Consider the following 13,697-nt stretch of genomic DNA (forward strand, 5'->3'; position numbering starts at 1 on the left):
TGGAGTTCAGTTGCAGCCTTGGCTTTCCTGGTTTGCTCCCTCCAGGTCCAGACCAGTGCAGAATACTACTCCTTTGAGGTGATTCCAGTTTTCCATCCTTTATAGGTCTGTCTTTTTAGACACAGGAGGTCCACAAGTTCCCTGCAAAGCCAAGGGGGCTGCTGTGCCCTTTTGCTACCTTTCCTCTGAGATGGGATAGACGTTGATCCTGAAAGTACAAACACCCCCTTGAGGAGCAACCACTCATCCTGAATTCCCCTCCTCTTTGAGTCGTGGTCCCTTATGGCCTTGCCAACAAGCCTCCTGAGCTTGGATTTCTGCATTGCTGACTGACTTGCCAGCTTTGAGATGGATAGTGAAAGCAATCAGCTCATGGTCACTGTCTCCCAGCTTCCCTTTGATCATTAGGTTGCCAACTAGATCTTCCCCCTTTGCCAGTACTAGGTCGAGCAGCGTTTTGCCTCTTGTCATTCCATAGACTTTTTGAGTTGGATAGAGTTCGTCCACGCACGTGAGGAAGATTTGCGACCATTCAGATTTGGCCGAGTGCTCTTCCCATGAGATGTCTGGGTAGTTGAAGTCTCCCATGACAACCATGCACCAGGAGCGTGCAGCCTCAACCAGTTCCTTGGTGAGTTCTTGATCCTTTCGACTCGTTTCAAGCTCGAAATAGCAAAATCAAAATGAAACAAAGGGCTTCAAACAGCCTCGAAACAAAACGGTAGTTGAAACATTTAAAAAGTTTTGAAACATTTTGAGTTTTGAAGCTGAAGCTAGGCTTGCCTGCAGGGAAATAGAAAGTAAGGAGAGGGGGGGAAGAGTAGGGAAGGAGTGCTCTAACATTGCCTGTGTACCTGGCCAGTGACTGTGATCCTTCCGAGGTCCCTTCCAATCCCAGTGCTCTGGGAGTGGAATGGAAAAACAACATAAAAGGCAGCATTGTTTGAACTGGCCTGCTTTCTGCCTCGGGGTCAGTTACTGAGCTATCTTCCAGAAGCTCAGGAGCGTTAGACAGCAAAGGCTACTACTACCATTGATTTGATTTCCTCCTTGCTGGCAAGATACCGAAACCTGACTATATAGCCCAAGCTATAAGGCTTCACCCTCCTCTTGCTCAGCTGTGTTCAGGAGGAGAAAAGCAGCAACAGCCAGAAGAACGCAGAACATAATTTGTTATCAAACACATACACACACAGGTGCTTGCTTTTACATGGAGCACCCAAAACAAAGTAATGAAATGATATAGGGCAGGGTATGCCCACGGTTTTCCTCCTTTTGCCATGTCCAGCCCCAAGGGCTTTTAGAAATGGCCTCTGTGACTCGACTGGTCATAACTTGGACCTCCTGAGGTCACACATGCTGGCAGTGATGTGCGGGTGGGCAGTGCACAATGGATGCAGTGTTGCTCCCATCATCTCATCACTGGTGTCTCGAACAGCCAGAGACTTGTGGTCTCTCTGGGTCCCAAGCTACAGAAGCTCTCCCACACAGTCGTACCTGTGGCTGCTCCGTTGGGAGCGTCCTGCATTCCCAGCTGAGAGAAGATGCTGGTTCTGCTGGGCACAGCAGTTTTGCTGCCCATAGAGGAAGGTTGAGATTCTCAACAGCTTCCACTGACAAGATTTTCCTGCCTCTCTTAGCACAAACCTTCCCAAGAGCTGCCATTGCCAAGGGGATGCGACTAGGCACTCAGACCTGGTGTAGAACAGGCCTGGTTCATGTTGGTTTGCACCTGATGAAGGGACCTGACAGACAGGCTGCCCAGGGGAGGATTAGCAGTGGCACCCAGTGGCACTGGCTACAACTTCCCCCAACCTGAGGGACCCTAGGCAATGCTGGAGCATTTTAATTAGAACATGGAGCAGACTCGATTAACTGAACCGGCTCCAACGTGTTCTAATTAGAATGCGAACCAGCGCATCTATAGGCTGCCCTAGTGCTTAGGTTAGGTAATGTATAGACACCTCACACCACCCAGCTGGCTGCAAGGGGGACAGGGTCAGAAATACCTCGGGGACAGAAGGAGGCCTTTCCCAAAACATCTAGCACAGTCACTGATGATTGAAGGCATGTCAGTGTTCAGAGGCTGAAGGCTTGATCCTGACCTGATACCGATTACCTAACCTACAGTCCAGGCCACCAAGTAACACTGGTTTGCACAACTGAAAATCTGGCTCTAAAAAAAGATGATTTTCACTAATCCACCTGTTCCTTGCGCTTCCAAGAATGGGTGTGGGACTAGAGATTAGGCATGGAGAACATCATGGGGATCTTACCTCTGCTGGGTAGTTCTAGGTCAATGACTTCTATTGTTCAAAATTAACTTAAACAAGCTTTCCTTCTCTCACGCGCTGAGCAGCTCCTATCATGAAGGCATCCAAAGCCACTCAAGCTGCCAGGTCCAGGACCCAGCAAAGGGGACCCAACAGCCTTTGTGATATAAGCACCACTATGACAACTAGGCGACCATGTCCTACCTCATAGGTGGCTGCTGACCAATGAGGGGCTGTGTATAAGCTTTCACAGGGCTGCATAAGGCTCCAGATCCCAGAGGAGGCTAAATTTGTTTTGTTGTAAAATATCTTAGTCTTCCAGATCACTCTTGAAGTTTCCTGTCTTCTCCAAGTGCACTGTACCTTCCAACAGAGTATTTAAATCTGCCAATGGTTGAATTTGTAAGAAATAAAAACACGAAGGACCAAGAGAAGCTTCCTCTCACTTGCTAGTTCTTGGCCTCCTTTGTTTTCGCATATTTTTGTCCAAAAGGGCTTGTTGTAGCCCTCAGATGTTACAGGACTGGGTTGCAACCATCTTGTCCACCCAGCCCACCAAATGCACCCTGCCCACGTGGGTCTACATGGAGGCCCTACCCACCCCCTCCATCCTCCATCCAGTGCCCACTGGTGGGTGCGGTGTGGATGGCTGCCATGAAATCTACTTGAGAAGCCGGTGATTCAGGACTTTAAAACTTGGCCCAGTGGGATCTCACACAAATATCTCATGAGGTAGAAAATCTATATATAAGGTGATCTTGTTTCCCTCCCACGTCACTGCCATATCCTGTAAACATTAGTTATTTAGCTCATACACAACCTATCAGACTGACTATGATCACTGTTCTCAATTAGCAGATGAGGATAGTGAGGCAAAAAGAGAGTAAGTGGTGGGCCTAGAAGACATGTGCTGGTGCAGGGAACTGAACTGAGACTTTGAGTCCCTTCTTAGAGACCCCTGCTGTGTCAAACTCTCACTGCAGAGGGTTTGATCTTGCTTTTCCTGAGATACCTGTAATTTATGGAGGGGGAGGGAGCTTTTCCCAATGATACTAGAATGGTTGTGTGTACTGCTAAATGAACAGGTGTGATTAAGTGCAGCATGTGCCTGCGTACACTGGAGGACACGCAAGACAAGTAAAATAAGTGATTGGAGGAATTGTACAAGGTGGTGGAACTGTTATATTTTCCACGTTAATACAGCATCTGGCTTAGCCCCTCTGAAAACTAGGCCATCATCTTAACTCCTTCTGTAAAGAAATGGGATGTCTTCCATGTGCATTTTCCTCTTAGCTCATGCTCTCTCTTCAGATTTAAAGGAGGAAGAAAGCCTGGTTTGGTATCTGGATTAAAGGTTCTTGGTTCACTTTACACAGACCTCTGGGGACAGCTGTCAGTCCCGCCATGGGACTGATGTGAAACAATACTCTGGAGTGCTAATCTCATTCAGAGCCTTGTTGTTGCTGTCTCTAGTCATAAAAGACATGAGGTATAGTGATACGGAATAATGAAAGGCTTTGCATACAGTTAGCCAGCTCATCTGATCTGCCCTTTGGATCTCCCAGTCCTCGGAAGGAGGTGAGCTTTAAAGGCTTCCATTACTACCCTGCTGTCCTTCCCACCTTGCAAACGGGGGTGGGGGGCGGGGGTGGGTGTCAAAGGCAGGCAAGAATTCCCACCAAAGGCAATACATCCTACACATGTGCTACTGGCATTTCACTCTTATTTAATAGTTTTCATTGTTTATTTAGTAGTGGCCTTACTTCCTTTATTGGAATAAAACGGCAACCAGTTCTTTTGACCTGGAAATATAAGTAAAAGTGCAAGATCTCACCATCAGCCACTTGGCCTATTACCTGCCCCCCGTACTGATGTAGTTTAGCGAAGTTTTGACTTTGCTCAGAGGGATGGGCAGGATCCAGACCCACCCATCCTGGGAACTGCAGCCACTGACAGCAAATAGTGTCCGGGGAGAAGAGACAGGAGATGGAGTTCACTAAGAATATAACTCAGACCAAGGCAACAGGTTTCCCAGGTGTGTGGAGATGCCCTCAGTTGGGCTGGGTAGGCAAATACAAACATGCAGTTACCAATCATTCCATAGCAGCACTGAGCTGCTCTGCTCAGCAAAACGAATTTCACCTCCAACATGTGTATTTTTATACAAACCAAAATAAAGCAGTCTTTCCTGCCTAAGTGCAGGGGAGCTGGACCTGATGATCTTGTAAGGTCCCTTCTAGCTCCTAACATCTATGAAAAAAAATAACAAAAATAAACACAACCTATATTTTTGGCCTTGATTTTTCCTCTCTGTTCTGACACAGGGTGACCATGAGTTTCTCCCAATTTCACACAAAACAAACATGGCAAAATGTCCGTGAAGGAGACAAATTTCAACCTTTACTTTTGCCCCCCATGAGGTGAGGGGGAATAACTTTATGACCCCGGGTGAGCAACTGGTGGTGGATCAGCTTGGGTCCCAAACCACATGACTGAAACATTGCCAGCATGGGCTGGTTGTTTCAGACTCTGCTTTTCCTGATACACCAGTGTTTTTACAGAGAGATAATTAACACACAAATCCATATCTCACCATACATTCTTATTGGATGGCAAGGCACCTGCAGTGTTTGCTGCAAGGGAGAGGTGTGAGATCGTCACCGCCCATGTCTGAGTTTGTCCTATTTGTCCAGCAGTAAAATTGCAGTGACTTATGGCCACAGGGTTTCTGCAGCAGGATGGTGAATGGATGTTAAATACCAGCAGTGAAAGCACACCTTTTTTGCAACTGGAGCTGTAGCACCTTAAAGGACAGACATTAATAGAAGCTACCTGTCTGGGTAGTGATGCACAAACAGGTACAGGCTGACAAATGCTTGTCCCTTCATTCTTCCGTGTGATGCCATCAGTTTCTTGACATATAATGCACCTGCTGATAGCCCTGGAATTTAAGCTTCTGGTAGTTTTTTTCCTTCATGGTCCCATGCTTTCCCCATGTCCCAGCTTTAAAAGTCTCCCTGAGCATGGTGGCTGGAGGCGGTGCTCCTTCTGCTGTGTGGCTGGAAATTCTGTCAGTCACTTGAAATGTCCTTGTCCTCTGCAAACTGTAAAGTCTGAAGGCCAATGTCCTGGGGAGGGAGCTCACTGGAGTCCTCAGAGACTCGTACTTTCAAGCAAGCTATGTGCTCAGGGAAGGGAAGCCTGTCTGTGTCAGGGTAAAGGTGGCCCCTTGCAGGGGTATGTGGGTCCTCAGAGGAAGGGTTAAAACAAAGACCCTCTGTCAGCACAGTGACCTAAAGGAAGGCCTCTTGTTGGCACCTGTCCACATCCACATTACACTGCTCATATCCTTCTGTTGGCTATCTAGTCTCCCAAGGAGGAGCTTTCCAAATGGGAGGTTTTCTCGCTATCTCAAAACCCCGAGGTGTCCTCCTCAGTCTCCCTCCAGACAAAAATGAGAGAACCCACACCCTGCAAGGTTGGGCACAGATCCTCTGTCCAGCTGAAAGACTCCCAATTCAGAGCTGGAATCCAACCCTTTCTGACTTGCACTGGACACGTGGCAGTTCGGGTCTCTCTTTGGGAACCGAGGTATTTCAATTTAGGGTGTGAAACTACTGTCGTCTTTCTCCTCCAACAAGGAAAGGAGAGAAATTGCTGGTGATATGTTATTTCTTGCTGAGGGATTGTTCCTCCTCTTCTGTGATTCCAGCTCTTCCCTGAAGAATTCTTCCTCACTAGGCTTCTTATTGAGAACCAATGGCAGAGGCCTTAGATAGGAAAAAAAAAAAAAAACCTAGTGGAGAATGAGATTTGTAGGTTAGAGGGATGTTTACTTCTTTGATTGATGTTTTTTAAAGCCAAGGCAATGAGCGTGCAACATGCCAGCATCACAGCCCTAGAGAATGACTCTGATCATGGACCTATTGGTAATGGAGCCCCAGCAGGCTACAGTGGAGTTATGCTAATTTACATATATGCAGAGTGCCCAGTGCAAAGAGGCTCCTTTCTGAGCAAAGCAGCCCACTGTTCCAGCAATGCAAAGGGCAAGGAATACGCTGGAGCATCCTATCTGATTGGCTCGCCCATTCTAAGTTCCAAGGATATTTGCTTCCCTGCCCACCTTTGCTATAGGAAGACTTGCAGGGGCTTAGCAGCAGGATTGGACCCCCATCATCCCCAATCTTTTCATACCAAAGCTTGAGGTCTCTTCACGCTTTTAGCAACTTCTTTGCACAAACAGTTGATAGAGAAAGTACTGGCAGGAAGGAGGAGGAGGAACAAGGGGACAACAATGGCAAGCAAGAGTTTCCAGCCCACTCCTGCAAGAGAGAATGCCATGAAACATTTTGGTCACTGTAGACCGATGTTATAAATGATAATCTTCAGCTCTTACATGGACTTTCCCTCCAGAGATCCCAGACAATAGCAGTATCACTACCATGGATAGAAATCTGCAATGAAAAATGCTTCAATATTGTTCTGTTTGAGAGTCCATGTGCAGAGACTTTTCACACATGAGCCTATGAACTGAACTTCATCAGACTCCTAGGTACAGAAACTCATGGACTCAATATAGTGGAATTCTGACACACTACAGCCTGCCAGACAGCTGACTCCCCAGGTACCTCTCCACTTTTACCTGCGCTGCTACATATCCCTTTCCCCCCCCACCCCCTGACACCTCCATTTCCACTGACTGGCTTTCTTGCCTGCATGGCATGCCAGCCTCTGGCTTCTTTACTGTTCCTTCCATCCAGGAACAGCACGCACGCACGCACACACCCCCCCCCCCAACTGCAGGTGCTTCCTCAGCCTGACAAAGGCTTTTTCAACTTGAAAGCTTGCTAGGATATATTGTGGTAACTATTCAGTTGGTCTGCTAAAAGATACCAGATTAGATTGACCTAAAGGACCTTGTCTGCCAGTGCCATGTCCTTAGACCAACACCCCTACCACCTGACCGGAAGGACACAGGGCCCTGGGCACATCTATGCCCCAGGGCTGGGGCTGGCAGGGAGAGTTCTCTGGCAGCTGCTGGAGAAGAAGCTCCTGCAGGAGAGAAAAGAAAGGCCCTGTCAGTTTGGCTGCCTGAGATACTGCTGGTGCTACTGTGCTCCTGTTCACCAAGTTATTATTTTACCTATTGTCATTTAAAATGGTGGACCGGCCTGAGGCTGTAGGGAAGGAGGAGACCTCATTGGGGCGCACTACCGTGTTGTGTAGAGGCCCCAGTGCCAATGAGGGCATGCCTTAACACACAAAGTCACACATGTCACAAGTTTTGCTTGTCAGCAGCCTGAGGTGCAGTTTCCCAGAAACCCCTACACCTATCTCCTTGAAAGCTGGCAGGCTTCATGGCCTCAGTCGGGGCTACCATGCCTGCAAGTTTCATCCAAATCAGGCAGGAAATTACAAGGTTATAGGCAGTTACATGCTTCCCCATTATAGCCTACGGGCAAAACATTGAAACAGCATTGAAACAGCAAAACATTTTTAAAGAAATGAAACAGAACAGTGGTTTCAAAATGAAACTAAAAACTCGAAACAAAACACTGTCCCAGTGAAACGGAAGTCTAAACGAAATGGTGCTGTTTCACACAGCCTTAATCGTTCACCCAGTGGTCCAACCAGTTTTGTACACACTTCACACCACTTTCATCTCAACTATATTTCCTTTGCTTACTAAAGGAGAACATCATGAGAGAGTGTCAAAAGCCATATACCCTATCCACTGTTCTCTTGCACCAAACTCTTATGCCGGTGCTTCCCAAACTTTTCCTTAGCATGACCCCATTTATGGCTCCATTTCCTCAGCATGGCCCCCTCACTCCCAATCCACAGCCCCCTGCCCCTGTGACCCTATCCACTGATGTTGCAACCCCGTTTGGAACCACTGTCTTACACAATGCCCTGTTTTCCCCACAGAGCCCATTACCTTGTCACACAAAGAATTAAAGTTTATCAGACATGCCTTGCTCTTGATGGATCCATGCTGGCTGTTTTTGATCACCTTGTTCTCCCTCCAGGTGTTTAAGAAATAGATTCTTTGATAATATGCTTCTTAATCTTTCCAGGTATTGAGGTCAGGCAGACTGGTCTGTCATTCACTGGATCTTCTTCCTTTCCTTCTAGACATGTACCACATTTACCTTTCTTCAGTAATCCGGGATGATAACCAACCTCCATGAGTTCTCAAAGGGAATAATAGCCAATGGCTCTGCAATTACTTCAGCCTGTACACGGAGTACCTGTCATACAAAGGCACTGTTTTATAGGAGAACTAAAGAAAGATCTCGGGTAGCAATCTCAGAACAGCATTAAAACACATACAAAACAATACACGGTGGTAGTAATATTACTTTACCTGTGATAATTAGCCGTGACAGTGGGACTTTTACATCAGGACCTCCAAGCACTTCACAAACATTAAACCGCAACATATGAGAAGTTGTTGGTATTATCCTAGTTTTACAGATTGGGAAACTGGCATAAAGCAGTTTAGAGGCACACATTTCAAATTTTAATCCACACCAAAACTGGGACTGGAATTTCACTATCTTACTCCTCTTCCTCCAATTAGACCACCCCAGTCTAAGAAGTCACAAATTCTAGATGAAATTCTGTGAATTAGGCTGCAGAAAATGAAGGTTGAATTTCATCAAAGAGGTATAAAATCCCACAGCAGGCTGAGACAGTGACAGTAATCCCTTCCAATACCATCTGTCTCCCCTTTTATTCTTTTAAGGTAACATTTTATGACAGAAAGACCCGTTTTTATCAACTGCTAAACTCAACCTGGCTGTCAAACAGAAAGACCGTAAACATTCTGCCCCTTTCTGATATCTTCCATTTCTAACTGAAACATGCTAAGAAACATGACAGCAATCCATATCCTTCACCAAGGAGTTAACACTGCCATGTCACTCAACATTTTTCTACAACTAGTAGCCTTATGGGGTTATAGAGCTGGCACACAACTGCAGAAGCAAAGAACACCACTGTTGCCTAAAACACAAACTTTTGATTTTGGATTCAGAATTTGGTGTCCTGGCTGAAAATTCAATGAACTCTCACAAAAGAAGCCCCTTTCAGAATAATTTTTAATATTAAAAGTTTCAGCAAGGTGGCCTAAAATAATGCCAGGCCATGAGTCCCTTGTACTAAAGTACAATTATTTAAAATCCTGGATCCCAAGAAATTGATTCTTTAACTTCTTTTTCTTCGTAGCAGATAATTTGATCTCCAATCTTGATATCTGTGTACTGGTCCAAACTGAGGCCACACTCCATGCCAGCTTTTACTACCTGGACATCATCTTTAAAATGCTTCAGTGATGTTGAGAGTCCTATGGAGAGAATGTATGTCAATACTAGAAAAACAGATCTAAGGCTCACGTTTCCCAGGATATGAATAAGTTCCCATATCCCTCTTTTTGTATAGCAAATGAAGAGGCCAGTGTGAAAATGTTCTGATTTTTAGGGATGCCAAACACCTACACTTTACTTCAGGCATTGCTCCCTTCAAACAACTTAACTTAGCTAACACCTGATCTCTGGATGCTACTGCCTTCCTATACCGCTTTGTAACAGGGAGTCAGCATGGGGAAAGAGCACTAGAAATATGCATCACAGAAAGGGCTGGCCAAAGCCAATTCTGCATGCATGGCTTAAGCAAGTGCATTAAATTGACTGAACAACTTTAAGGGGCAAATTCTCTTATCATATACATATATACATTTTACATTAACTTCAAAGGGTTGTGTGTATTCAAGGACAGAGTTTGGGCTCAAAACACTAATTCTATCTGGTGAAGACATTAGAGATGCATGTTAGATTATAGGCTCTCATGAGTCTTTCCAAAGCAGTTTTCCTTACCTTTCCAAATAACATCACCATTACGGATTACTTTAAACTTCATTTTTCGATTTAACTGTCCCTCCTGCACTCTGCAACCAGCCACTGGAACGTTCTTATTTTTTTTGACTGTGCCATAGAATATAGCAAGAACAGATGCCTCCCCTACAGAAAAAAAAAATGGAAGTACTGAGCGCAAGGGAATAATTTGATAACACTAATTAGTAGCATAGTGGGCTCTTTCATTAGCTTGTAATCATCTGAGCATTCTGCTGCTGCAATTAAGACAGACAAAATGAGACGCAGAAGACACTAAAGTATAAAGAGAAAGCCATCATGCAAAGTAAGATCCATGTGTTTTTTCCAATGTCTCAGTTTAAAGCAATGCTGAACTCAGTATCAAAACATTCTTCCTAGCGCCATCCATAAGATGCTACAAGATTTACCACGCAATCAACTTACCTATTTTAAGTTCATACACAGCCAAAGGCAATCTTCTACTCAACTCCTCTTTCAAGTCTTCAATAAGTTTGTAGATAATATTATGGAGTTTAATTTTAATCCCCTTTTTAGCAGCCAACTTCTGAGTAGAGCTATCTGCGTTCACACAGAATCCATATATGATCCCTGCCAGAAAAGACCACCAGAGCTGATAATTCAATATAAATACTGTAAATCATAGAGCTTTTTTTGCTTTCAAGAAATAAAGGAAAACATGCAGAGAAAACTGTCTATCCTGCAATATTTTTTCTTTTTGGCACAATCTGTACTTAACAGCTGCTACTACAAGCAACATTACTAATTGCAGAATGAGTTCTATTTAGTTTCCCCCATTTTAACTTTTCCACACCTGTTTATTAGAGATCAAATGCTGGACTACATAGCATGTACATCAACACCTGTAATCCTGCCCTCTTACTGTAAAAATAGGGATCAATAGGAAACCCTGCTAAATTATATAATTGATGGTTACAAAATAAAAGGTAGCTCTTGTACAGACAGCTGGTCAGATTTTATAACCTAATTGAGCATTAAGCTACAGTAAGGATCAGGATGGAAAAGGAATCCTTAATTTTGGAGCTGGGCAGAAGAGTAGTTTGATTCCTAGTGTTAATCAGAGCAGCTTGAAGGCTGTTCTAATTCATACCCAGCTAACTATGGCTTATTCCCAACAGCTGGGAATAAGCAGACATAGGGCATGCTAGCCATGCCTGCTATGGCAGGAAGGGAATGGCATAGGAACCATTATGCTATTCAAATCATCCCTGCTTAAAACAAATCATCTGGGACCAGGTTAAACAAGATTTATGGTTTCTTTGCCTCACTGGATCATTGTGAAACAAGACAAGTAAGGGAAGGAGGGAGTCACAGTTTGTAGATACTGTCCACAACACTTGACAGTACAAGTTATGTCAACACGTCATTCAGTTAATTTCCTTTTTCACTAGATTTCTATCCCGATCCCCATTTCCACTAGTGCTTATTTTATGGGGAAGTAACACAAAAACATTCTTATACTTAGTACAGACTTATACTGATAGTACTATTAAGGATTATACAATGAAAATAAAAGTCAAGCTTGGCCCCACAGCTCACTTAATTAAAGATTTCACAAAACTGTAACAATATGTGAATAAACACTTACCCTTAAAGGGTTCAGCCAAATTTATGTCATTTTGATTGATATCCCCTATTCCAAAATGGAGTATATCCAACTCACATTCATCTTTAGCATTATAACCATCCAGAATGTTTAGAAGAGTTTCAACAGAACCATCCACATCACCTACATATAGCAAAGGTGGTTCTATTATTGGCTTTGTAAAGCATCTGAACAACAAAACAGTAACCAAATAAAGACAAATGATGCTATATGACAATTCTAGAAAATATAAAACATCAATAACATGATGCAATGCCTACAGCATTCTCATTTTAACATAAAGATTACACTTCTGAAAATTATAAAACCTTTAAAGTATGGTAGTCTCTTCCAACAAATGTCTCAAACACAGCACAGGAAAGTTCCATGTTTGAGGTCTTTAACCAAATATGGACTGAAAATTGAGTTTGCCAACATGGTCAATCGTGCACACACAGCATGGGATGTGAATAATGAACTGAGCTCCAACATGCCAAGGTTGTGGGTTTGGGGTCCCTACAAGCCACAAGATCTTTTCTGCCTCAGGCAGGGGGTTGAGCTAAATGACCTCTCAAGGTCCCTTCCAGCCCTGCTTTTCCGATTCCTCCTGCCTCCATGCATCACCATTATTAATAAAAACTCTGCTTATCCACAATACCACCAACATTACTGCCTGTTTTGGTTCAGATTTTCTGAGCAAACAGAAGAAAAGCTTATCTACCCAAACAAGCTAATAACGGACCCTAACTACATCAGTTAACTCATTTGGAACATGGGATGTGGACATTATAGGATTCTACCTCAGAGCTCTCATTGCTAGTGTCCTCTCCTATTATCAGCTGTGGGGAACACAAGAGTGTCCCATATGCACAGGACACCCAATGTACATGATTATTCAGCAGAATCAAGGCTTGGACATGCATGTGCAAAAAGTGGAATCTGCGTGGATAAATATCTGGAAAGGAACACAACATGGCAACGGGTTTAAATACGACAGCTGAAAAATGTGCACTGGAACAATGGCAAAGTCAACAGTATCCAAACATACCTTTAACAATTATGGGCAGTACATTCCTGTCACTCTCCTCACGCTCCTTTGGTCTTAAAAACCATACATCTTTACCGGCTTCATATTGTGCTTGTTTTCTCATTTTCCAACTCAGACTGTCGTACATCTCCCGCTGCTTCTTGTATTCATCTCTGTGTTTCTTCCGCTTTGCTTCAATAACTTCTACATCCTGTTTGATTTTCTCCTGCTGTTCAGCATAGTTTCTCCAATTCACTACTTTGTGTGCTATTTGCTAGGCAGAAAGAGAAGCCACACTTAACAGCCAGTACATAGAAGCAGGAAGAGCCACCTTAAAAGGCTTTTATAGTCAGTAATCAGTGGGATTGCTCTGGCTTTAACTCTGCTTAATTTATTTTCTAAAAATTACTTTACAGCCATTTTTACACAGAAGACAACTAGTGACCCTCTAAAGCAGTCATATTCTGTGTGCCCTCTATCTGCACCCCCAACATCCCCCCCCAAACTTACCAGCTGTGACGTACCAAAAAAGGGAGGAAGGAGGACCCAGGAAATTATAGGCCTGTTAGTTTTACCTTGGTCCTGGGGAAGCTCTTTGAGAAAATTATCCAGGTGCACATCTGCGAGGGAAAAGCAGGGGATTGTATGCTTAGGGGCAACCAACACAGATACATTAGAGGCAGGTCCTGTCAAACCAACCTGGTGGCTTTCTGTGACCAGGTCACAAAATTCTTGGACGCAGGTGTCGCAGTGGACATAGTCTTCATGGACTTTAGGAAGGCCTTCAACACACTCTCGCCCCATTCTCATTAAAAAAATAAGGTGACTGTGGTGTCGATGCCTACACAGTCAGATGGGTCGCCAACTGGCTGAAGGGCCGCACCCAGAGAGTGGTGGTG

The 13,697-nt window shown here is 44.3% G+C and overlaps 1 protein-coding gene across 12 annotated transcripts in view; it reads right to left on the bottom strand.

Annotated features, from left to right (window-relative positions):
• Window positions 1-4,651: 4,651 nt before the first annotated feature.
• The window catches only part of MTIF2 (mitochondrial translational initiation factor 2), a 39,186-nt gene continuing 30,140 nt past the window's right edge, over window positions 4,652-13,697 (bottom strand). For 5 of the 12 annotated variants that reach the window (XM_059719427.1, XM_014595084.3, XM_059719436.1 and 2 more), the window contains exons 10-14: window positions 12,820-13,072; window positions 11,775-11,915; window positions 10,592-10,756; window positions 10,151-10,294; window positions 4,652-9,621 (exon numbers count right to left, since the gene is read on the bottom strand). In XM_059719427.1, coding sequence (XP_059575410.1) covers window positions 9,452-9,621; window positions 10,151-10,294; window positions 10,592-10,756; window positions 11,775-11,915; window positions 12,820-13,072 — 873 coding nt within the window. In that variant the 3' untranslated portion in view covers window positions 4,652-9,451. Of the gene's footprint in view, window positions 9,622-10,150; window positions 10,295-10,591; window positions 10,757-11,774; window positions 11,916-12,517; window positions 12,727-12,819; window positions 13,073-13,697 lie in introns of those variants that run through there. The other 7 variants (XR_009457635.1, XR_009457651.1, XR_009457646.1 and 4 more) reach the window with 7 other exon arrangements.

This window comes from Alligator mississippiensis, chromosome 1 (genome assembly GCF_030867095.1).
Source record: "Alligator mississippiensis isolate rAllMis1 chromosome 1, rAllMis1, whole genome shotgun sequence".
Lineage (NCBI taxonomy): Eukaryota > Metazoa > Chordata > Crocodylia > Alligatoridae > Alligator > Alligator mississippiensis.